At 39.1% G+C, this 27333-nt stretch overlaps 1 protein-coding gene across 6 annotated transcripts in view; it reads left to right on the forward strand.

Annotated features, from left to right (window-relative positions):
- ptprt (protein tyrosine phosphatase receptor type T) overlaps positions 1–27333 on the forward strand; it is a 1418554-nt gene that overhangs the window by 905371 nt on the left and 485850 nt on the right. For all 6 annotated transcript variants that reach the window (XM_072556501.1, XM_072556497.1, XM_072556496.1 and 3 more), the window contains exon 10: positions 1251–1452. In XM_072556501.1, coding sequence (XP_072412602.1) covers positions 1251–1452 — 202 coding nt within the window. The remainder of the gene's footprint in view (positions 1–1250; positions 1453–27333) is intronic.

The following is a 27333-nucleotide window of genomic DNA, read 5'->3' on the forward strand; positions in this document are numbered from 1 at the left end:
AATGCTATTCTTTGCAGAGTAATATTTCATACATATATTCCTTGTAAAATATCCTATAATTTATCTGCACCATGACATTTTACTTCAAGAATCAACAGAGTGAGTATGACATTTACTTCCAGCAACTGATACCAGCGGTGTTCTTTTGAAAAAGAACACTTCCAGACTACACACATATAGAAATTTGTCACATTATAATTTATACTTTCATTATAGTACTTTTATGTTTCATGTTTCTTATTTCATAAATATTGATGGACAAATGAAAGCATTTGTTTGCTGTGTTGCAGTTTTCAATGCACTGTCTAGAACATTACAGCTCAATATAATGTGCTCTTTGGCTGAGAACCATATCAGAAATTATGCAGTGATATCTTGTCAGAGCGAAATAAATATTTAGCTTCTTGAGGCTTGAAAGCCAACAAGAAATGAAGCTATAAATTTAGATAGCAAGGACAAACTACTACCCTGTTATTGGTAAGTGTATGAGGATTTCTATGCATCTAATGCTGAAAGTACAAATCTTTATATTTAGTCTTATCTTTATATTTTTGTGCAGCTTTTAGGGATTTTCAATGTGTCATTACTATAAAATATAATTATATTTTCCATTAACTTTCAGATGTATACACTGAATTATTTTATTAATGACAGCACATCCCTACTAAAATGTTATCTTGATACACTGCGTTCTATATACAGTATAGTTGCCTCTACAGTGAGAACATTTTAACATCTGATGAAATAATGGTTGAAACTTTGTGTGGTGATGTGGTAAGCCTCTTGAGTAAATCAGTGTCTGAACTGTGTTATTTTTCAGTAAGTTGAAATTAGAATGTGAAGGTATGTCAAGAAGAATGCCAAATTGCGCTATGTTTTCACAAATTAACATGTTCATATTCCTTTACTATGTGAAGAGAAGCAAGTTATAAGAGGAAAATGGAAGTTATAATAATTTGACAGCTCACTTGAAATTACAGTTGGTGAATAAATTCAGACAGAAGCTTACATAAAGATAATTCACTATTAAATAAATTATAGGCCCTGTCTTTCAGTGTCTGCATGTCACTTCAGCTGATGTGAATGGCAACTGTAATGGGCCCATTCACTAGCAGTTGAGTTTCTTTGTATATACTGAGGCTGGATGGAAATAGCAGATTTGGTGCCAGTGCTCCAAATAGCAAATGGGCCATAATTGAAATTTTATTGTGCAAACAGCAGTTGATAAAATTGCTTGTATTTCCTTTTAGATAACTTACAAAGCTGCGGGTTCCTTTGACCCTAATGTAGAACTATCCAGCCAAAGGGGGAGAGTGTTCAAACAACGAAATGAGACACACCACTTGTTTGTCGGACTTTACCCAGGAACAACATATTCGTTCACAATAAGAGCAAGCACGGTGAAAGGATTTGGGTTGCCAGTTACCACCCGAATTACTACAAAGATTTCAGGTAAAAATTGAAAGGAAACCATAACATTGGACTACTGTAAGGAGCACTTGGTTTTGTAGAAATGGTTTTCATAGCATTGGGCGAATATCAAAGTAGGTTATAATACTCAGCATATGTGTTATCTAATAGAATTTGCTGAACGATGGCCACAAAATGGAAACAGATGGTTGGACTTGAGGTATCTTCCTTAGTCTGGTGGGAATTGGTGTCCCATAGAGATCTGCATTGTCACTGTCATTATTTACATACACAGAAATGTATTAGACTCTAATAACTGGAGATTCTATCTATAGATCTTTAAATATAACATTGTTTCTATGCCACAGATCCTGTGGAATTCTCAAACACTTTTTTTCTGAGCTTCCCACATTGAGATGTTTTGATTTCACTGGAATTATGCTTGTTAGGCACTTGCTAACAATGCGTTCAGAAAGATTAATGGAAGAATTAAAATGTTATTCTGAATTTCATTTAACAAATTAAGAAAAAAGTTGCATTTGTATCACAATGTAGCAAGAGCCCAGCATCTAAACAATTGTTTTTGAAGAGGAATCACAATTGTTATGTAGAAAATGAGGCAGTTGGTTTGCAAATTACAACTAAGATGAGCACCCTGTTATTATTTGTGGTGTTGGTTGATGAAGAAATCTTGTCAACATATCAGCAAAATTTCCTGTTCTTCTTCACATTGTACCCTGGATTTTTTACATCTGTTTGGACAAGGAGAAGTGATCTTGATGTCTCATTCTGAAAATCTATGCAGCCTTGAAACATGAATTTAAGGTAGTACTCCAATATGGGACATTCACCCATTTCATTCGGTACCCAAAGGTATTTTAACTAAAGCATCTGACACCGGCTCACATATGGCATAGGTTTTGGTAGATGATGAATGCTGCAGGGGAGGATGAATGATGTAACTTTAAAGAAATAAAGGTTAAAACCAATTGCTTCTTCTGCAGCTTCAATAGGCAAGGTTATATGTGGCCAAAGAAGAAAGAGAGAAAGAGATTGATAGGGATAGCTAACAGAATTTAAGAATGCTCTTTCAAGCAATTTAACTTTAATATTTTGTTAAAACACTGTCATGTCAGAGATACTATCTTGCACTGAACTTAATCCAAATTTTGAAATCATTTAGTTTAACATTAGAAACTATGAATCATCCAACCATTTGAACAACTGCATTTTTGGCATTTATAGATGTTCTTTTAAAATTGTCAAATTTATACTTTGAACAGATCTACAGGAATTATATCTTATAATAAACAGTTGTAGAAAAGTTAGAACTTTGCAGAATATGCTACTTTGATTTAAGACTAATACATATTGGCCTGATAATCCAGCTGAATATTGCAAAACCAACTTTTCAAATGTGGAACAACCCAAAGTCAATTCTATCTCATACTGTTTAGAAGATCACACCGACTCCTACACCTTTAGCTCAAACCTTCCAATTGTTTGTATTGACTGTATTTATTACACCATTGTATTTTAAAATAAATAAAAATGCTGCTGTGAATATGCAGGAGCAGCCGACTGATAATCAGATGTCCTGAATGGATGCCAAATAAGCCTATTTGAAAATTTGGAACCTGTTGTGCATATTCTTTCTGTGAATGGGTAACTACAATTACTTTTGGCAAGTATGAAGCTGCAGCAGTGACCTACAATGATGTGTTTACTATTTATCTCTCCAGTAACAGACTGGAAATGTACTTGTATTCTCCACAGAAAAATAGCTAACTAGTATTCTTGGTCAGAGGTGGAATAGGAACCTTAAAACCAATTGCTCTTCTGCAGTTCCGTAGTCAAGTTCATTTTGGCCAAAAAAGGAGTGATGGTGTCTTATACACACACTTCCACATTTCTTTAAGCACAAAAACAGCAAAATGCCTGTATTTCTACTGTCGCATACGTACCCAAGCTATTGAAGAATATGGAGACTCTTATTTTCATACAAAATTCCTTCATATCACTGCTGTGGATGTCGTTGATGGAAGATGCATAGGCATATTCAACTACAACAGTGCAATTGCATCAACATGACTTCTAACATGAAGATAGTTAAATACATTTCACGGACATTAAAATTAAACAGCCACTACTATCATGCATTTGCACACTTTTTATGGGTAAGCTAGGAAATTCATCATGAAAGAAAAGGGGTGATTTTTGACAGTCTGTCACCATGAAATTGAGCATGTGATGCATCTGAGAGTTTTATTCCAGACACAAAATAGGTTAATATACAAAAATAAGGAGCTTTCACTCAGGCATGAATTCTAGACATCTCAGCTTTCAACACTCAACATATAAAAAGACTATCACTCTCATGAAGCATTCAGGCAATGTTTTCAGTAGGTTAGCTTTTCTTAATATCAAAATTTCTTCCTCCCTCTCAAAATGAATTGCAAAAATTTAAAAATTAAAAATTGATCAGCAATAAAATAAAGTGAAAGTGATAAGACTACATGATGTCAACACACCAACCCCTTTAATACTGGAAGTTCTCTTTAAGACACAAGATTAGCATATATATGCCTATCAAGACAACTGATTAGTTACATATTCCCCAAGCAGAAGTAGTGGCATGTCATGTGGTAGATGACATGAGACCATCCTTGAATAACTCTGATTTCTTGTCAATTAGAAACATTATGGTCTGTCAGAAGATATGCAGCATTTCAGTTTCCCTTTCAATAAAGTTTCATAGATTGGCCAAAAGGAGAAGATTCCAGAGCATACAGTTTTATTAGGAGAAAGTGGACGGTCAGGCCCTGATTGAAGTTTTTGCCTTCTTTCTTAATATTTAAGTTTGCTATTCCACCAACTGACTCGATCTAGTGGATATATTTTCAGAAGAAGAAAGTGCTCAGGTTTTAATTCAGACCATGTCTTGTGGAACCACAATTATACAGATTAAAGAAGGAAAGGGAGTTATATCCATGCGTGGGACATTAAATGATGCAAATAGTCAATCCCACCAGCCACAAGTATTTCGGTGGGGCAGCTCTTATTCTAAGTTCCATAGCAAAAGACTAACTCTTCGATGAACTCTGGTTTTTCTTTTGAAAACGTGATTTATATATGCTAAAATTGCTTGATAGTTTCCCAAATATCAATTTTCTCTGTCAACCATCTTAGAAGCTATTAACATTCTGAATAACTCAAGATTTATGCTCACATTCCGAAATGATTTAAATTGTATTCCAGCAAATGGAAATTTTTTTTAGGAAAACAGGAAATAGTACAATGCAGGAATAGTCAAACTCATTTGCTTCACTCAAACCCTGATAAACGGATCTTCAAGGTTCAAGCAACAACATTCAAAAGTCTCATTTATTTCTTCTTTGCTGATTTTCCAGTTTAAGACTTGATGAGCCTGAACATTTACAAAAGGTTGTGTTCAGTGTAATTTCATCATCAGTGATGAATCCTAAATCAACTCATTCAAATCTGTTAGTATCAGCTGCTGAAAATATATGCAAATTAATGGGAAAACGCATTTAAAATTTACAAACGTAATTTTCAGACTTGGGTCTCCAGGGTCAGCCTCATCCACAAAAGTAATTAGTTATTTCAGAAATAACAACTTACCAATAGGCTTCTAGCCATTGGAAATGCATACCAGAAATCTAAGCATATGTTGTGTACTATTTTCTGACCATTAATTTAAATGATTGGGAAATCACATATAGGTGGCATGGTGGCTCAGGTAGACATGTTACAGACTAGGCCAGACCACTCAAAACATTCTAAAGCAGGCAGCTTAGACCGTAACTTTGCAATTTGTTTCGGTAAGTGTACAGTGAAAATTACCTGGATTAAGTTAGCGAGGTTGACTACCAGGTTTAAAACAGACAAAAAAAAATATATTCACAAAATTACACAATGAAACACGAAGAGCAGAATAAAGAACCCTGACAGAACGCAGTCTATCGAAACTAGATTTAAGGAAGCTGTTCCAAATTTACACAACAGTCCCAATAAGCAAACCCCCTTTAAAACACAGTACAAAAAAAGGGTCAGATGCTTACAGGTTGGATGTTAAAAGGGCAGAAAGAGAGAGAGAGAGTTTCCACACAACCCACTGTTGGACTCCCAACTAGTTCTAAACTGAACTAAACTGCTCAGCTCAGCTAGAGAGTTGATCACTCCCCTTTCATTCTACAGGTCACTTCTAAAACATGACCACTTTGACTGGAAGTCTCATCTGTTTACATATAAACAAAAGGCCTCTCAAAATCCTTTTCATCTGTGTACCAAACCAGTCTGATTGGACCCCAGCCTGGTTTATTACCCGTCTGAAAAAAATCAAGGACAGACTTGAGCCAAGGAAGAGCTTTTAGAGAAAAAAGACCGTAAGACCATAAGACCATAAGACATAGGAGTGGAAGTAAGGCCATTCGGCCCATCGAGTCCACTCCGCCATTCAATCGTGGCTGATGGGCACTTCAACTCCACTTACCCGCATTCTCCCCGTAGCCCTTAATTCCCCGAGACAACAAGAATCTATCAATCTCTGCCTTGAAGACATCTAGTGTCCTGGCCTCCACTGCACTCTTCGGCAATGAATTCCACAGGCCCACCACTCTCTGGCTGAAGAAATGTCTCCGCATTTCTGTTCTGAATTAACCCCCTCTAATTCTAAGGCTGTGTCCATGAGTCCTAGTCTCCTCACCTAACAGAAACAATTTCCTAGCAATTTCCTAGCCATGTATTATCTTGTAAGTTTCTCTTAGATCTCCTCTTAATCTTCTAAACTCCAATGAATACAATCCCAGGATCCTCAGCCGTTCCTCATATGTTAGACCTACCATTCCATGGATCATCCGTGTGAATCTCTGCTGGACACGTTCCAGTGCCAGTATGTCCTTCCTGAGGTGTGGGGACCAAAACTGGACACAGTACTCCAAATGGGGCCTAACCAGAGCTTTATAAAGTCTCAGTAGCACAATGGTGCTTTTATATTCCAACCCTCTTGAGATAAGTGACAACATTGCATTCGCTTTCTCAATCACAGACCCAACGTGCATGTTGACCTTTAGAGAATCCTCGACTAGCACTCCCAAATCCCTTTGTACTTTGGCTTTACAAATTTTCTCACCATTTAGAAAGTAGTCTGTGCTTTTATTCTTTTTTCCAAAGTGCAAGACCTCTCATTTGTTCACGTTGAATTCCATCAGCCATTTCCTGGACCACTCTCCCAAACTGTCTAGATCCTTCTGCAGCCTCCCCACTTCCTCAGTACTACCTGCCTGTCCACCTAACTTCATATCATCTGCAAACTTTGCTAGAATTTCCCCAGTCCCTTCATCCAGATCATTAATATATAATGCGAACAGCTGTGGCCCCAACACTGAATCCTGTGGGACACCGCTCGTCACCGGCTGCCATTCTGAAAAAGAACCTTTTATCCCAACTCTCTGCCTTCTGTCAGACAGCCAATCCTCAATCCATCCCAGTAGCTCACCTCGAACACCATGGGCCCTCACCTTGCTCAGCAGTCTCCCGTGTGGCACCTTATCAAAGGCCTTTTGGAAGTCTAGATAGACCACATCAACTGAGTTTCCCCGGTCTAACCTACTTGTCACGTCTTCAAAGAATACCAACAGGTTTGTTAGGCATGACCTCCCCTTAGTAAATCCATGTTGACTTGTTCTAATCAGACTCTGCTCTTCTAAGAATTTAGAAACCTCATCCTTAATGATGGATTCTAGAATTTTACCAACAACCGAGGTTAGGATAATTGGCCTATAATTTTCCATCTTTTGTCTTGATCCTTTCTTGAACAATGGGGTTACAACCGCGATCTTCCAATCATCCGGGACTTTCCGTGACTCCAGTGACTCTTGAAAGATCTCAACCAATGCCTCCGCTATTTCCTCAGCCACATCTCTCAGAACTCTAGGATGTATCCCATCAGGGCCAGGAGATTTCTCAATTTTAAGACTTTTTAGCTTTTCTAGCACTATCTCTTTTGTAATGACAACCATACTCAACTCAGCCTCCTGACTCCCTTTAATTGTTGGGATATTACTCATGTCTTCCACTGTGAAAACTGACGCAAAGTACTTGTTACGTTCTTCTGCCATTTCCTTATCTCCCATCACTAGGCTTCCAGCATCAGTTTGAAGTGGCCCAATGTCTACTTTTGTCTGTCGTTTGTTTCTTATGTATTGAAAGAAACTTTTACTATCATTTCTAATATTACTGGCTAGCCTACCTTCATATTTGATCCTCTCCTTTCTTATTACTCTCTTTGTTATCCTCTGTTTGTTTTTGTAGCCTTTCCAATCTTCTGATTTCCCACTGCTCTTGGCCACTTTATAGAATCTCTCTTTTTCTTTAATACATTTCCTGACTTTCTTTGTCAGCCATGGCTGTCTAATCCCTCCCTGGATAATCTTTCTTTTCTTGGGGATGAACCTCTGTACAGTGTCCTCAATTATACCCACAAACTCCTGCCATTTTTGCTCTACTGTCTTCCCTGCAAGCCTCTGCTTCCAGTCTATTTTTGTCAGTTCCTCTCTCATGCCCTCATAATTACCTTTATTTAACTGTAACACCATCAGCACCTGGCCCATATCCCTCCAAACTCTTCCTATTCATATACCCATCCAAATGCCTCTTAAATGCTGCAATTGTACCAGCCTCCACCACATCCTCTGGCAGCTCATTCCATACAGGTACCACCCTGTGCGTGAAAAAGTTGCCCCTTAGGTCTCTTTTATATCTTTCCCCTCTCACCCTAAACCTATGCCCTCTAGTTCTGGACTCCCTGACTCCAGGGAAAAGACTTTGTCTATTTATCCTATCTATGCCCCTCATAAGTTTGTAAACCTCTATAAAGTCACCCCTCAGCCTCTGACGCGCCAGGTAAAACAGCCCCAGCCTGTTCAGCCTCTCCCTGTAGCTCAGATCCTCCAACATCCTTGTATATCTTTTCTGAACCTTTTCAAGTTACACAACATTTTTTCCGATAGGAAGGAGACCAGAATTGCACACAATATTCCAATAGTGGCCTAACCAATGTCCTGTACAGCCGTAACATGACCTCCCAATTCCTGTACTCAATACTCTGACCAATAAAGGAAAGCATACCAAACATCTTCTTCACTATCCTATCTATCTATGACTCCACTTTCAAGGAGCTATGAACCCGCACTCCAAGGTCTCTTTATTCAGCAACAGTCCCTAGGACCTTACCATTAAGTGTATAAGTCCTGCTACGATTTGCTTTCCCAAAATGCAGCACCTCACATTTATCTGAATTAAACTCCGTCTGCAATCTCTCAGCACATTGGCCCATCTGGTCCAGGTCCTGTTGTAATCTGAGGTAACCCTCTTCGCTGTCCACTACACCTCGAATTTTGGTGTCATCTGCAAACTTACTAACTGTACCTTTTATGCTCGCATCCAAATCATTTATGTAAATGACAAAAGGTAGAGGGCCCAGCACCGATCCTTATGGCACTCCACTGGTCACAAGCCTCCAGTCTGAAAAACAACCCTCCAGCAGCACCCTCTGTCTTCTACCTTTGAGCCAGTTCTGTATCCAAATGGCTAGTTCTCCCTGTATTCCATGAGATCTAAGCTTGCTAATCAGTCTCCCATGGGGAACCTTGTTGAATGCCTTACTGAAGTCCATATAGATCACATTGGGTGTTAGGAAAGCCGAAATTGGCTTTGCTCTCTCTGACAGAGGGACTTGCCAGCAGCCTCTGAGCAAGTCCAACATAGAAATGTCAGTTGCTTGTCCTACTTTTTTGACACAGTCCTCCAACCGTAGAATTAGATTTGCATCAGTCTTTGTAACGTCATTGACTTTGTGATAGTGCACTCATATCCGTTGGGTACCATCTGCCTTTGACACCATGACTATGGGTGAGCTCCAGTCATCTCGAACATGTGGTCAATCTCCTTCTGAGCATGTACCAACTTTAGAGGGCTATGCCGATAAGGATGTTGCTTAATCTGAACATCATCTTCTATATCTACATCATGCACAATTAGGTTAGTACTTCCCAGTTTATTTTCGCATATCTCCCCATGTGATAGCAATAACTCTTTCAGGTCATTTTGATTTTCTTGTGAAAGATTACTCAATAATTCATCCCAATTTTTGACAACTTCCTCATTGTTCAAGTTGATTTGAGGAATGTCCAATTCAAAATCCTCTGAACCTGGTTCTTCCTTCTGTGCTGTAATCATTAACACCTTCTTCTGTTGCTTTCCTTCCCTATCAAAACAGCTTTTGAGCATATTCACATGAGATGTGAGATGTCTTCCTGTCTGGAATCCTTATCAAGCAGTTCACATCACTCAATTTCCTCTCAGTTTGATAAGGTCCACTTAAACCTGGCTTTTAAAGCCTCACCTGTTCCGAGAAGTAACACCGATGCCTTCATACCTCCTTGAAACTGGAGTCGCAGGTAGATAGGATAGTGAAGAAGGCATTTGGTATGCTTTCTTTTATTGGTCAGAGTACTGAGTACAGGAGTTGGAAGGTCATGTTGTGGCTGTACAGGACATTGATTAGCCCACTGTTAGAATATTGTGTGCAATTCTGGTCTCCTTCCTATCGGAAAGATGTTGTGAAACTTGAAAGGGTTCAGAAAAGATTTACAAGGATGTTGCCAGGGTTGGAGGATTTGAACTATAGGGAGAGGCTGAACAGGCTGAGGCTATTTTCCCTGGAAAGTCAGAGGCTGAGGGGTGACCTTATAGAGGTTTATAAAATTATGAGGGGCATGGTTAGGAGAAATAGACAAAGTCTTTTCCCTGGGGTCGGGGAGTCCAGAACTAGAGGGGAAAAGATACAAAAGAGACCTAGTAGGCAACTTTTTTCTTGCAGAGGGTGGTACATGTATAGAATGAGCTGCCAGAGGAAGTGGTGGAGGCTGGTACAATTGCAACGTTTAAAAGGCATCTGGATTGGTATATGAATAGGGAGGGTTTGGAGGGATATGGGCCGGGTGCTGGCAGGTGGGACTAAATTAAGTTGGGATATCCGGTCGGCATGGATGGGTTGGACTGAAGGGTCTGTTTCTCTGTTGTTCCTCTCTATGACTCTATTACTTTATTCCCAATTGCAAAATTGCAAACTTGTGATTTCTTATCCGCTTCCTGTTTCATTATATGCTGTGATACATTTAAATGCTGTGTAGCCAACTCTCCAGCTCTATTTAATGATTCCCTAAAAGTTGGCACATAGTCTAAATGGGTGGTCTCTGAATTCTGACTTATTAATTTCTCCTTAATCAGTTTTAATGGTCCCTTTTACTTCATGCCCCAAAATTAATTCAAATGGACTGAATTTGGTCGATTCATTGAGTGCATCTTTGATCGCAAAAATTCCAAATGGAATTCCCTTATTCCATTCAACTGGATAATCCTGACTATAAGCCCACAACATGGCCTTTAATGTTTGATGCCATCTCTTCACGCTCCCTGCGATTCTGGATGGTATGCAATAGATTTGAATTGCTTTATTTCCAAGTTATCCAGAACCCCCTTGAAAGTTTGGATGTGAAGTTTGATCTTCAATCTGATGAATCTCTATTGGCAGTCTGTATCTAGTAAAAAAAGTTAAGTAATTCTTCCACAACCCTTTTAACTGTGATGTTGCATCATGGCATTGCCTCTGAAAATTTAGTCGACACATCCATTTTTTGGTTGAGGTTGGTGGACCTACACAATCAATCAAGACTCCTGTGAAAGTTTCCTCAAATGCTGGAACAGTTATAAAAGGTGCCTGTGGTTATCCAATTAGCTGACCTGTATGAGATATCTTGCAAAATTCAACTACATCCTTGTATAGTCCAGGCCAGATTCATCAGATTGAAGATCAAACTTCACATCCAAACTTTCAAGGGGGTTCTGGATAACTTGGAAATAAAGCAATTCAAATCTATTGCATACCATCCAGAATCGCAGGGAGCGTGAAGAGATGGCATCAAACATTAAAGGCCATGTTGTGGGCTTATAGTCAGGATTATCCAGTTGAATGGAATAAGGGAATTCCATTTGGAATTTTTGCGATCAAAGATGCACTCAATGAATCGACCAAATTCAGTCCATTTGAATTAATTTTGGGGCATGAAGTAAAAGGGACCATTAAAACTGATTAAGGAGAAATTAATAAGTCAGAATTCAGAGACCACCCATTTAGACTATGTGCCAACTTTTAGGCCAGTAAAAATGTCTTTGTATTTTAGCCTGTGTTGTCCTCACCCCTAAATGCCCTCCAGGTGGTAGCTCATGTGCCACTCACAGCACCTCCTTTCTATACCCTACTGGCAAAACAATTTGAAGAATCTCTGCCCACTTCTCATCTGCTTGTATGTGTGATGGTCTCCATTTCCTCATTAGGACATCATTTATTAAGTAATAACAGACAAAGGGCATTCACTATCCTTCTCCGTAAACGCCCTTTAATATAACTGTTTTAAGTTCTCATCTTTCTAATGTAATTCAATCAGCTTAGCAGAGTTAAAGATGCTTGTCTGTTTACCTATTTGCTCCTTCTTTGTTCCACTTATCTGATCGAAGAAGTTTTGGATAACACTGTGTAGTTTTGTTATCTGTGCCTTTTGATCTCTCCTGCTACAACTTGTGCTTCTGTGATCTTGTGATCACACAATCAGGAAAAAGTCCTGGATAAGCATTCTTCATGTCTTCGGTTGCCTAAATCTCCACTGGCCTTTCAACTACCAATGAATCAGCTATATCATTTTCAGGGAAAAATTGTATTCCTGGAGCTGAGAGTTTGTCCAGTACTCCTACCACAAATTCTCCACCCTTCTCTGGACTCTCTAACCTCACTTTACATTATTGACCACTTTTTGACTCACCATGAATTCTTGTAACTAGTAACTTTTCTGGCAACAGTCCCTCAGGAGGACATATCTCCTCATCCTTCAGCATTGCAGACTGAGACTATCCTGTGTCCCTTAAAATTGTAACCTCCTTACCTACTGCTCCTGTCTTACATGAGTAAACTTTACCCTTGTCTGTATATTTTTTTGAGAAGATCTGGCACTTCCTCGTTAATCAATCTCCAATCATTTTGTACATTCTGAGGCAGTTGTCTAACTTCCCTTCTGCTCTGTTACTGGTCCAACAAAACTTCCAGGCTTACCTAGTTTTCCTACATCTGTCTTTCTCCTAGCCACCAACACTGTTATTTTTTGTGGCCCACTTTATTACAATGAAAGCACCAGAGCATTTTAACTTCTTTGTCCCCCTCAAGGGTTTCTTTTTTAACCTGTGGTAAATTATCCTCATGATCTTCACTGTGATCTACCTTTACCTTTCCACATGAGAATTTCTCTTGGCCTCAAATTCTATCCCTCATGGACTAAAATTGATTCTGGAAGCCTAACTGAGTTTTATGGACCAGCTCATAATCATCAGCCGCTTCAGCTGCTAACCTTGCTGTTTTAACTCTCTGCTCTTCCACATGAGTTTGCACAATGTCAGGCAGTGAATTTTTGAATTCCTCCCAAATAATGACCTCTGTAAGGGCATCATAGGTTTGCTTGATTTTTACAGCTCTTATCCATCTATTAAAATTACTCTGTTTGATCCCTTCAAACTCAATATTGATTTGACCAGGGTCCCTCATTAGATTCCTGAGATGTTGTCTATAGGCTTCTAATGCAAGCTCATATGCACTTAAAATGGCTTTATTCACCTCCTCATACTCGCCAGATACCTCCTCTGATAGGGATGCGAATACCTCACTAACCCTCACTACAAGTTTCGTTTGGATCAACAAAACCCACTTTGCCACTGGTCACTGAATTTGTTTAGCCAACGTTTCAAATGCAATGAAAAGTCTTCCACATCTTTCTCATCAAATTTAGGCAATGCTTGAACATATTTAACAGTTTCTCACTTGACTTCTGATGACCAGGGGCTTGATCATCCTCACTCCCTTTTACTCACTAAAGTTACCTTCAGCCTTTATTTCCAGCCTTTAAAGCTGACTTTCCTTTTTAAGTGTCAGTTTTTGAAGTTCAATTGCTCTCTCTTTTTCTTTCTCTGCTCTCTCTTTTTCCCCTCTCTTCTGCTGCTAACACTTTTTCCCTTTCTTCTGCTTCCAATCATACCTCAAACTATCTCATTTCTGCTACCCTTCTTTATCTTTCACCTCTAACTCAAGCTGCTTCATTTGCAATTGAATTCATGCCATCTCTATAGATTTTAATGGTTTATCCAGCAAGTTTAAATGCTGAGCTGCTGCTGTAATTATATCTCCTTTCCTCACAGAAGCAGGCAGATCCAATCACAGGTGGTCTGCTAATTCCTGCAGCTTGGTCTTATTCACCTTTTGCAAACCTTCCCAAGTCACCACATCCACATCCAGAAAATATTTGGTGACTAAAAGAGCCATTACTATCCCAAGCTTTTTCTACCTAACCAAACCAACACCCAAAATAAAAACGTTAGCACCTGTTGCTCGCTGTTTAAAATCCCGGACGAGCCCCCAGTCTGTTATGGACTAGGCAGACCACTCAAAATATTCTCAAGCACGCAGCCCCAGAAAATAACTTTGCAAATTGTTTTGGTTAGTGTACAGTGCAAATTATCTGGAGGAAGTTAGCCAGGCTGACTATAAGGTTTAAAACAGACAAAAAAATGTATTCACAAAATTACGCAATGAAACACGAAGAACAGAATAAAGAACCCATGCAGAACTCAGTCTATCTAAACTAGACTTAAATATGCTGTTTTAAATATACACAACAATCTCAATAAGTAAACCCCTTTTAAAACACAGCACAAAAAAGGGTCAGATGCTTACAGATTGAAGTTAAAAGGGCAGAAAGAGAGAGAGAGAGAGTTTCCACACAACTCACTGTTGAACTCCCAACCAGTTCTGAACTAAACTGTTCAGCTCAGCTAAAGAGCTGATCACTCCCCTTTCATTCTACAGGTCACTTCTAAAACATAACCACTTTGACCTGAAGTCTAATCTGTTTACATATAAACAAAAGGCCTCTCAAAATCCTTTTCATCTGTGTACCAAACCAGTCTGATCAAAGCCCGGTCTTGTTTATTACCCCTCTGAAAAAAATCAAGGACAGAGCATACTTGCTATTTGTTTAAAAAAGGATTAGCTTTGTGACAGGCTGCACGGTGGTTCAGTGGTAATGGACAGGACAGTGACTCAGTGATTATCACTGCTGCTTCACAGCAGCAGGGACCCAGGTTCGATTCCATCCTCGGGTGACTATCTGTGTGGAGTTTGCACATTGTCCCCATGCCTGCGTGGGTTTCGTCCCGTTGCTCCCATTTTTTCCCACAGTCCAAACATGTGCAGGTTAGGTGAATTGGCCATGCTAAATTGTCCATAATGTTCAGGATATGTAGGCTCGGTGCATCATTCAGGGGAAAATGTTGAATAATATGTTGGGGAAATAGGTCTGGGTGGGATACTCTTCGGAGGGTTCATGTGGACTTGTGCCAAATGGCCTGTTTCCACACTGTAGGGATTCTATGATTCATTTAGCTAAATTTCTAGTCTGCACTTTGATGGGTGAGGCTCCTCTATGGAGCGAAGTCAAAAATAGAGTGTGTTATGTAACGGGACCCATAAAGACAATACTGTAAGCTTAGTGAGGTCTGAATCCATTCATTAACCACAAAGTCCACTCACTCCATCACTTAATATCGTGTAGCCATAGTCTGTACTTTTCACATGACGTACTATCTCAATTTGTCAAGGCTTTTTCAATGATTAAAATATTGGAACCACTTATATAAACAGCACTGTAGGTGTATTTTCACCACATGGCTGTAAGTCACCCAGGGAGAAATCTCAACATCACCTTCTTATAAACAATTAGGGGTGTGTTCCAAAAATGAGCAATATTGTAGTGGCAGAAAATGGTGACTGAAACCTATCAGCAGGTTAAAGATTTATTTTCTCAATAATAAATGACTTTCATGAATAATTAGTCATTAAATATGTCAGCTTGTAAATTTATAATATTTAGATGCATGATTTCTTGTATAACACCTTTCTTTTGAACATTTACTGCTGTGTTAACTGATAAGATTGTTCACTGTAACAGTACAAATGCTAATTGATGTGGGATTTCAATATTTGCATGGTTAATGACAAGGAAATTGAGCTAATAAGCGACAATTTGTCAAATACTGTTATCAAGGTATACGTTTATTACTGTTTAGATAATCTGATTGGATTAATGTCTGGGGTTATTACAACGTAGTAATGAAATACTGTAGAACAGTATTTTTATTAGTAGCTACATTTTAATATTGGATGCTGTGAATTTGGAAAGAGAAAACGTATTCATATTGCACCTTTAATGTAGGAAAGTGCAGCACATTATTTCACAGGATTGTTATGTTGCATGTTAAAGACCTGCGATGGAAATCATTTGTCAGAAAGTTTACCATTTGTAGGGTGGAATCCTGTATTTAATATGCATGTTAGGCGACAATGGTCATCTCAAAAATACTAATACAATTTTAATCAATGGACAGCGTGCACTGTAAACACTCTATATATTGAGGCGGTACATTGAGAGACCAACCACCATCCTTTAAAAGGACAAATGCAGGACATTCTGGAAGCAGATATATGTGCATAATTGTAGGAAGCAGAAAGGAACATGAATTCTCCTACGCTTGCCACAAAGGTCTGCTGGATTGCTATTGACATGGCCATGCCACCCCACACACCCAATCCAACAATACTTTCCATGATTTTTTCTCTCCCAAGTTAACTTGAAATCTCTTTCTCACTCTGGTGAACTGCCTATTGGCACTAGCTCAGCAAATGCAACTCATTGTCACATTACTCAAAGGCTACATTTGCTGACACAAAGAACCATGTGCAGTATGCTCAAGGGAGACACTTCTGTCCCCTTCAGGTTTGTTCAATTCCCATTTCAAGCCTGCGTTGTTTCTGGGCACATATACAGGGTGGACTTTTGCACATAACATAGGGCCTGGAACTGTGCACATGTGCAAATTCACCCCAAAGTTCCGGTGGCACCAAATGTTGCCTTATTGAACTCAAACTCAGCCACTGCCCACCTCAAAGTCAATATTGGTCCCTTCAAGTCTATAGATTCATAGAATCCCTACAGTGTGGAAACAGGCCGTTTGCCCAACAAGTCCACAGTGACTCTCTGAAGAGCGTCTCAACCAGACACACACCCTGCCCCCACCCCCCATCCTCTCCCTGTAACCCTGCATTTTGCATGGCTAATCAACCCAACCTACACATCCTTGGACATGATAGGCAATTTAGCTATACTTCATATTCCCTGCATTTGCGGGCTTTTTATTGTCACGTGACTATAAGTTGTATTTTACAACATGTAGAAATTACGTATGTACAGTTCCTGTTCTGTGACATTTCCCCAAGATGCAAAATCAGAGAAGAAATGAAATACAATTGAATTCATTTATCATTAGCTCCCTAAATATATAACTGTAAAGAAGAAGATCAGATAGAAATGACTGTTGTGTTGTCAAGGAGGAATGCTGAATGTAGTCAAAAGACAATCCAACCTGTTATTTTAACAGCAGCATTATCCTATTTACTTTAGACACGTTAGCAGCCCTAATAAAATAGTTGACAAGGATGTCATACAAAAATGTTATGGATCACTATCATGAGACTAATGTTGATTAACAGACTTGAGTGTATGTCCTTGATTTAAGACTGTTGTGATGACATATTCGGGAGACCTGCCCCTTAAACAGTAGTTGAAAGCTTTGCTCCACAGCACTGTGGAAGCATGTTCCTTTTGTTTTTCTCCCAATCTGTACTTCCTTTGAAGACAATTTGGTGAAAATTTGGAATCAGCTAACTGTCTCAATTCACTATCATCATGAAGTTTATCACTTGAGCAATCGTTTTTGCATCAAGATATTGCTAATAGTGGCGACTTTTGATATTGAATGGCAATAATGAATGATGATCCTGTGTGGAAGATGATAACACACTTTGGCCAGGGTTTTCCGGTCATGCCAATAACAAGAGGAATGGCAGGTGGGTGAACCTAGTTGGGTGAGAGGCTAAAAGTCAAGTTCTCACTGATGCAATGTGTTTGTCTATGTGTTATCATCTGTAACATAGAACACAGAGGCTGGGTTTTTGTTGAGTCAGACTTCTTAAACTTTATTAACAATGTTCCAAATTGACTGAGTACTGTGCTTACCTTTACAACATGTACAGATAGAATGGTTGCACAGGCCTATTCAGACTCATCAGATTGACTGACTCAGATCAACTTGCTGACTGACAGAGAGTAAGATGACACCTTTTACACTAGAAAATCACATGTCCTAATGTCATTAAAATATGATGCCTCACTGAGAACCATGTTATTATGTTATTCTCAGAGTCACGAAAACCCTTCGGGTTCTCCTCTTTCAGGTGGTGGCCAAGTATGTTACTACTAGGTGATGAGAAACCTACCTGAATGAATTTAAGTCTTTGTACCTAGACGATTCACTAGAATTAACTCACCTTCCAAATAACTTGTACCTAATTGAGAAACTTGATGCTGCAGGGACCCGAGGAATTGTGTACCTTCATCAGGATCAGTATTTAAATTATGCTTACAGTCACCTGGGCGGTTGTTTCTCCAGTGAAGTTAATGCATCCAAACAAAAAAGAACAACCCATCATCCTGAGTTCTCTCTCAGCCCAAATTATTCACAACAAACAGGAGGACAGGTAATGGCTGCAGGGACCAGGCGTTTGCACACATGGCAGATGAGAGGCAATTTGTGACTCAATGCCTTTGTGCACATTGTAAGCAGGAAGGTACTTACAGCTGAATAGCAGGTTTTAGCTTACTGAATGAATAAGGCTTCATCTGGCCGAACAACATGGAGCCATGAAGGCAGTCCAGGTGAAGCAGGATAAGTCAGGGAAGAGGATATTGCAGTTAGTCAGGGCTAGGGCTGTGTTGTGCTGCAGTCAATCTATACCTGCCCCTCATGGGTGCTGCAGTCAGATTGGAAGGAGTGGGGTTTGGGTGTGGGGAGGGTGAGATAGAGGCCATTCTGTTCTCCACTCAGTCTGGTTATACGGGTGGGGTACACTCCTGTCTGTGTTTGGGGGGGTGGAGTACACTCCAGTCTGCATCGGATGGGATAAGCTCAAGTCTGTGTGTGTGTGTGTGGCGTTAGGATAGGCTTCAGTCTGGGTGATGTTGCATTTCAGATGGTGGGGGTGGTGTTCGTGATCCTATGGACCAATGAACAAGCTGAATCGTGGTGTGCCAAAAGGCATTGATATTTACGGCACAGCACACGACTAACAATAGCTAAATCGCACACCATATTCTTGCTATTTCCATCTTGAATGCCTCCTTCTCTTTTGACACATTTCATTAGTGGCCATCTAACAAAAATTCAACATTCCCTCAAGACAATCCAAATTTAGGCAGATTACATGACCTCTTTAAACATATAATAAAGAATGTATACAGACTTAAAAATCAGACTTATGTCCAAAATCAGTGTCATTTAAATTTATTATGCCATGGATGTTAACGGTAAAGCCTTTGTTGTTTTGACTTTGATTCCACTTGGTCACCACTGGCATCAGAGCTAGCTCTGTTCGATGGAACTCTCCTAAACTTCTTGTCTTGCTACTTCTCTTGACAACTTAATTACTTCAGAAATTTTCAATGTCCTTTTCTCTTCAGTAAAGCACTTGGAAGATATGCTGATGTCCTGATCAAATGTAGGCAAGTTATTGTGACTCCACCAATCAAAAAACAAGTTAGAGTAGCTTAAGTTTGGTATTTTCCCAATTTGTTTTCTTGACACTTCTCTGTAGTGTTGATAAATACCTTGCATTCAGTGCCACTAGTTTCACTTGGCTAAATAAATTAAATTCAATTTTTTCAATTGAACTTACAGTTTTGTTTTAAGTGCTATTTTGGAATCACTTTCCACAATGCTGCCTATTTGTAATCAGATGCATTGATTTATGTAAAATAAATTCATCAGAATGAACATCTATTAAGTTGGAATTCACAGTTTAACAGCATTTTTGGGACTGTGTTCTCTGCTTCCATGCATATTTCTTTGAAAATTGCAATTTCTACAGCTTTACTCATTGCTGTTTCATGGTACATTTTTAAAATTGCACTACATAGCATCAGAATATGAGATAATTCCCTTGACAGAAGTCCAAAACTATTTTATCACAATTCTTGCCATCAATCTAAAATTACTTGTAAGGTTACAATTTTTAACTCTGAAGGAATTTTTAATATTTGAGAATTCTGTTTCCAAGTGTCACCTGCATGCACCTGCAAAGTGGCCTAATTGAACCCAAATATGAAATTAACCTTTCATACAGCATAGGTGTATTCTATCAATAAATTACTAAATTTCTGGTGATGGACCAGTACCAAAACAGCTGATGAGCATGCCTAAAAATAAAACAGCAAAGATGAAATGATGGAAGGAGGTTATCATCTATTCTCAGTTGTGTAAATCTAACCTCACGTGCAATAATGCACACCTGGGTGGCAAGATGCCAATCGCAACACATGAAAAATGGCAATATAAACCTCCAAGTAAACATTTTCACTGCAAATGAGCAAGTACAACTTTAACAGCAGCTTGTATTTTATAGAACATCTTCAATGTAAGAGAATGTCCCAAAGCATTTTCACAAAGTGGAAATAATGAGACGAATAAATGGACTAAGAAGGATTGGGATATTGATGGAATTAAAGATAGATGAGGTAAGTTTTGAACAGTCTACCAAAGGAAGCAAAGAGAGACACCATGCATAGAGGTTAAAGAGAACATTTGAAGCTAAAAGTAAAGTGAATCAAGGCAGTTATAACAAAGACTAAATTCTGAAGGCTAATGAAATTTAGGATTGGACAAGGTTGTATAAGTAAGGCATAATGAAACCACAGAGAGATTTGTAATTAAGAATAATCATTTTGAAACTAATATGCATGCAAGCAGGGATCAGAAGAAAGAGGATCAGAGGTCAGTTATTTACTTACTCCGCAGTTTAATTAGATAAAAGTTGATCTGATCATGTCCTTAACTCAACCTTCCTGCTGGTTCACATTATTCTTGACTGTTGAAATAACTATTTAACTCAGCCTTGAATACATCAAATGACCCAGCCTACACTGCCCTTGGGTTGAAAGGAAATCCAAACAACAATGATACTTTGATGAAAAAACTTATTTTTCTCTATTTTAAATGAGAAGCCTTTATTTTCACATTCTAGTTCTCAATCCTCCACATCAGGGAACCATACTTAAATTGTTCACAAATGTCCTTTAGGGAAGGAAACTGCCACCCTTAGCTGCTTTGGCCTACATGTGACTGCAGACCTACAGCAATGTGGCTGACTCTGAACTGTCCTCTGGGCATTTAGGGATGGGTAATAAATGCTGGCCTAGCCAGCAACATCCTCATCCTATGAATGAATAAAGAATAAAGTTAACCCCTTTCAAAACTACTACGTTTCAATAAGATCACCTCTCATTATTCTAAACTCCACTGATCAAAAGCCGAACTTGCTCCATCTCTTAGTATAAAGCTATCTCCTCATGCCAAGAATTAGCGTAATGAACCTTCCCTGACCTGTCTGCAAAGCAACGAATTAAGTAAGGACACCAAAACTATACCTAGTTCTGTAAGTGAGATTCTCACCAATGCTTTCTAGAGTTGTAGCAAGAAATGCCTTTTATACTCTGTGCCCTTTGATATAAAGGGCAGCATTCCTTCTGTATTCTTGATTACTTATTATATCATATGAAAAATCACCCAGACTCCTCAGCACCTAAGTATTTCCTCTCCGTTTAAATGAGATTCCATTTGTCTAATCCCAGCTCTTCCGCATTACTGCATCATCAAGGTGGTGGCAGAGAAGGGCTCCTGAACCAGAGCTCGTCCATTCTGACTGCTTGTCTTTCCTTTTGTTCTTGCGAACTTCCTCTCCTGAGTTTGTCCTGGCAGCGGTGAGGGACCCCAGTAAAGATTTGAAGGGGGCCCAGTCTGGCAGTGCTGAGTGAGCCCAGAATGGAATCAAGCGAGCCCTTACTTACTTTCTGGGGTAGCACAAGACCTGGCAACAGAATCGGTGGCTGCTACATTGGCAGAGGTGATGTCTGCAAGTTAGGCCCAATGGCAAACGATGGCACATGAAGATTGATAACTTTGTTGTTGTTTGGGTCTGGCACTGGTGGCGGTGAAGCAGTGGTGGAAAGGGCATCACAGCAACATCAACGAGTCAGGCCCAGCAGCGAGAGATGAGACTCTGGCATTAGTTGGTCTGGTGCAGGTGGTGATGAGGCAGTGGAGGCAAAAGATGATGCCTGAGGAGTGGTGACTTCAATGTTGGTTGGGTCAAGGCATGAAGGAGGGATGGGGGTGGGGTGGGGTGGGGGGGCACAGGCTTCATTGATGATGACCTTGCCCAGAATGAATGGACTCTGTTTCAGCTGTATTTTCTTTTCTAATGCTTAAAACTATTCAAAATGGTGCCAGATTGTGGTGACAGACAAAAAACCCCTCTATTTTATGGTTTTTCTCACTGTAAAAATACACCTGACAATAAAATCATTCATTCATTCAGATAGGGAGGTAATAGAATGTGGAGCTGCCTTTTAATTTTACAGATATATTTTCTGCACATCCAAAAGTATTTTAAATATTTGGGCATGTATTCAAATCATAGGTGGTGTAAATTTAATAAAAATTGTTAGTCACTACAGGTTACAAATTCTTCATGAATTTCATCTTTCTGAAGTACATAATTATAAGTCAATAAACTGAGTTGTTTAAAGTTCCTAAGCTGTTTGTAGCTAATTGTAACATTGTCCTAACATTTGTTGTCAAGCTAATGGTGGGAGTAATTCTGTTCAATTTTTTTTTATTTATTAATTCTGCTGCAGCTTCAAGTTAAGCCAAATCTGGGACTAAATACCGAAATCGAAAATGTGCCATTGTTCTCTGGGACTTTGTTCCAGTCTCCCTCATCCCCACCCAATCACCAGGCCCTATCGAAACTAATGCATATTAACTTATTCACCAGCCTTGGTCATTATATCTTCTACCCTTAATCAGCTAATATCCACTACAGACAGATCAGAGCAGCACTGAGATAAATTAAGCTCCAGATATCAATTACAGCCTTCACCATCAAACAGTAAATGCACTGCCATTCATGAAAGTCTATTTAAAATGTTTACATCTCTTCAATTGCTTAATACCTGATAAAAACAAACTTTCTATTCATATTCCCACATCAACAACTCTGAATCCTTTAATGATCTTTTCGAGCTGTCATATTTGCATAAGTGTTTGATGAGCTGCCACATCAAAGATTATTGCAGAAAACAAAGGCACATTGTGTTGCATGTAACATATTGTCATGGATAGAAAATTAGTTCGCAAACAGAGTTGGCAAGTTTTTTAGTGTGAAAGATCTGATGAGTGGTGTATCACAGCAATCAGTGCTGGGATCTCGCTTTTTGAGTGAGTCAAATATATGGTTGTAAAGTTTACTGATGACATTGACATATGTAAAAAGGTAAGTTGTGAGGAGGAAATAAGGAGGCTACAAATAGATATTAATATCCAAGTGAATGCGTAAAGATATGACAAATAGAGTACAATTTGGGAAACATGAAATTGTCCATTTTGGCAGGATAAAATATATTATCTAACTGGTGTGAGCTAGCAGTGGAATCGCGATGCCATTGTGTAAAAATTCCAAAATGCTTGGACGCAGATACAGAAGTAATTTATAAAGCTAATAAAATGTTATTATTTATTGTGAGCGTAACTGAATACAAAAGTAGGGAGGTCATGCTTCAGTGATACAGGGTACCAATGACACCACATATGGAGAATTGTGTACAGTATTGATATTCTTATTTAAGGAGAGATGTTAATAGATTTGAAGCAGGGAAACTTTACAAAGCTAAAACCTGCAATGGATGTCTTCTCACATAAGAATAGCTCAGACAGGTTAGGCACATATCTGCTGGAATTTAGGACAGTAAGAGGTGACTTGATTGAAACATATCAGACTCTGACTGGTTTTGACAGGATGGTTGTGAAGAAGGAGGAGGATCCACAACTACAGGTCACTGTTGAAAAATAAGTGGGTTACCAATTTAAGATAAAATTGAGGTTTTCCTTTCAGAAAGCTATAATGCTTTAGCAGTCTTTTTGTCAAAAGGCAGTGGAAGCTTTAAGCATTTTTAAGACATTAAAAATGGAACTAGGAGCAAATGTGGGAAATTCAGCCCCTTACAGCAGCCATTTGATAAGATCTTGGCTGGTCCCATCTCGGTCTTTTTTTATTCACTGGGGGTACAGTGATTGTAACAAGGTCAGAAAGGTGGATGTCATGCAACCTGAGGTCTCTGCTTTGGGCTGTTAATCTGATCCAATCAGGGAGCCCTGGCTCACAGATATAAGCAGGAGTTTCAGACAATCTGTTCACTCTGAGAACTGGATCTGGCAGAGCTAGATCAGTGTCAAAGTCTCTCTACCTGGAAATAATGGGTGACTTGGTGATGGAATACTGATCTCTGTGGAGTTATTTCATTGGCAAAAAGTGAAAAGCACGGTCCTGAAGAATTTCACTCTAAATAGTCATCTTCCAGTAGGGGTGACCATTTCTGGCATCATACCATTATTTCGGAAGATTAACTCATTCTACCCTGCCATCAAAAACTGGGCCCAATATGAGGAAAGAATGCATTTTTTTTGAGCAAATTACATTGGGGCAGATGAAAAGCAATGTGTAATTTTTCTGAAAAAAAAAACAAACCGATAAAGCTTCAGATGCTGTAAATCAGAAAATGAAACAGAAATTGCTAGAAATGCTTAGCAGGTCTGGCATCTTGGGAGAGGAATCCAAGTTAACGATTTGGGTGAAGTGACCCTTTCTCAGAACTGGAGTAATTTTAACTCAGAATAATTTTCCTGACAACTTGTATACCCATATCATCTTAAATTATGAAGAGCCTAACTTTTTCTGAGGCAGCAGATACTAAAACCTTTCAAGAGTTGATGGACTTAGTTCAGGAATATTACAATCCCAATCCTTCTCTAATCCTGAGATGCTATTGGTCTGATTCAGCAATTGACTAGGTTAAGGTGACTGGCAGAGGCATGTGACTTTGGTTTAACTCTTAATTAGATGCTGACAGAATGTTTGGTATGTGGGATTAATGATGTAACCATGCAAAACCACCTATTAGTTGAAGTCCAACTGACTTCGAACAGGCACTACGACTGACTTTTTAACATTGGAAAATGTGGCAAGTGGATCATATGAGTTGCAAGGTTTTTTCAAAGAAAATGGACACCCTCCCCATTCCAACAGAACTTGGGGAACACTCATTGCATGGCCTCACTCAGGCCAAATTCAGTGGCGGGCTCTAATACTAAGTTCATATAATTACAAGTTAGAATAGTGTTACATTTCCTGGATAAACTTCTGGTCACAGCTGACATCACAGCTGAAAAAGAAAGATCCGATCCTGGAAAAATTGAAACAGCTGACGGTAATGGGGTAAACCACACGGTGATCAGAACCCAGAGAGCCCAGATCACAACAGAGTACGAGATATTATTATGGGGAGCATGAACGATTGTCCTGAGCAAAGGTCACCGTCAGATAATGGCTGAACTCCACCAGGGTCATCTGAGGCTTCCCAAAATGAAGATGTTGGCGAGACGTTATGTCTGGTGGCCAGGATTGGATGCAGACATAGCTTGAAGGGGCAATGTCAAGGGTGTAAACAAGGACAGAAATTATTGTCAGCAGCTTCCTTACATTCATGAGAGTGGCCGGGTAAACCCTAGATTTGGTTGCACATAATTTCTGCATGTTCTCTTGGGGGCTCACTGTTCTTAGTCATTGCGGGAACCCACTAAAGTGGCTGGATGTGGGTAGAGTTCATTTGTCAAAAACAGGGATGACAATACATGAACTCCCAGAAGTGTTAGTCACAGATAATCAGACCCTCAAAATATTTTAAGAATGTAACCTAAACCCTGACTTTTTCTTATTTTAAAGGTAGATGTGAAGTAATTGTTCCAAATGTGATGTGACTGGTCAAACTACTCAATGTAATGCAAAACACAATTTATTTAAACATTATAGTTAAAAAAAAACAAAGACAAGAAAGAAGAATTTAGGATAACTTAACAATTGGAAAATTTAAATGAATAATAGATATAGTATCTATTACTAATTAACATAGTACCATCCCATAAACACAGCTCTTGGCAAAAAGGCAGATTCAATCACACATTCTTACATGCAGTTCTCCATACCAGGAGGAAAAAACATCAAGAGAAATTTCAAAGAGAGTGTAGCAGCGAGGAATCATTCACTGATATTTCCAACTTTTCTGAGATGCCAACAGCTTCTGTTGTTACTAAAAAAATCAAAACCCAGAAATCTGGATCTGTGAGAGCTGGCCACACCCATTCAGGCTGTTTCTATTGTTCCAACTTTAAAAAGGCCTCACAAATTTTACTTAAGTTGTCTTCAAGTAGTCAGTTTGGGACCTTTGCCTTACAACATCTTCTCAAAAAAGATGGACAAAATAGCCCTTTAAAGTTTAAAGCAATATCACACCAACAGAGAATTTGAGTATTTCATGAACTCAAATATTATTCACCATATAAGGACAGCTCCATACCATGCATCATCCAATGTTCTGGCAGAAAGAGCAATCCCAACTTTGAAGGCAAGCTTATAGCCTACAGTTTCAGTAAGATATCAAATTGTCCAAGTTCCTATTTGATTATCTCTCTGTCAATCATTGAGGATACCTCAGAATTAGAGATGGACACAGCAAATGTTGCCATCTCGATGCTTTTGCCGGCTAAGGAAGAGAATGAATTTCTTCTGAGATGATCTGGGCACAAGAGGCGAGCTACTGGGCATTACACACTGCGATATCAGGGACAGAATTGAAGGAAACTTATCAGCTGCCTAGGAGGAGCTACAAAAAAGAACAGGTCTATGTCCTTTAGCTCAGAGGGAGAGAGATGTAGTGATTGTAACGAGGTCAGTTAGATTTACCTCATTGAATATGAGTTTCCTGATTAGGCCAGATTAACAGCCTCAATCAGGGAACCCTGGCTGACAGATATAAACAGGAGTATCAAAGGCTCTGAGGGAGTTGGATCAATGTCAAGGACTCTCCACATGTTAATGAAGGGTGACTTGGTGACTGGATACCAGCCTCTGTGGAGTTATTTCAATGGGTATCGATGGCTTGTCCAGTATTTGTTGCCTGTCCTTAGTTGCCCTTGAGAAGATGGTGGTGAACTGCATTCTTCAAGCCCCGCAGTTCCCGTGTTGCAGGTTGACCCACAACACCCTTAATCTTTTTCCACAACTGATAAAAATGGAATCTGTCAGAAATGGGACAAGACTTTCAAATACAGATTATAACCATTCTTTTTTGATGGCGGATAGTGTCTTTCCAACTTTTCAATTTCCAATGAAAAATGCAAACTTGTCACAGACAATTAGGTCAAGTCATAATATTCATTTTTAATGACATGTTAATTGCTGCAATTACCAGTGCCTCTCTGTTGCTAAAACTGAACCATTACAAGTATATGATCTCAATTTTTTCAGTCTTAATAGGTGTTTGAGATTTTAAATGTGACCTGCTAAAATATTTTTTTGTCACTCTTAGTTTAATGCTTTGTTTCCTGCTCTTTAGTAGTGTGGAGGAGCCAGTGTTGGACTGGGGTAGACAAAGTTAAAAATCAACAACAGCAGGTTATAGTCCAACATGTCTATTTGGAAGCACTAGATTTGGAAGCGCTCCGAAAGGTGGTGCTTCTAAA

This window comes from Chiloscyllium punctatum, chromosome 37 (genome assembly GCF_047496795.1).
Source record: "Chiloscyllium punctatum isolate Juve2018m chromosome 37, sChiPun1.3, whole genome shotgun sequence".
Taxonomy (NCBI): Eukaryota; Metazoa; Chordata; class Chondrichthyes; order Orectolobiformes; family Hemiscylliidae; genus Chiloscyllium; species Chiloscyllium punctatum.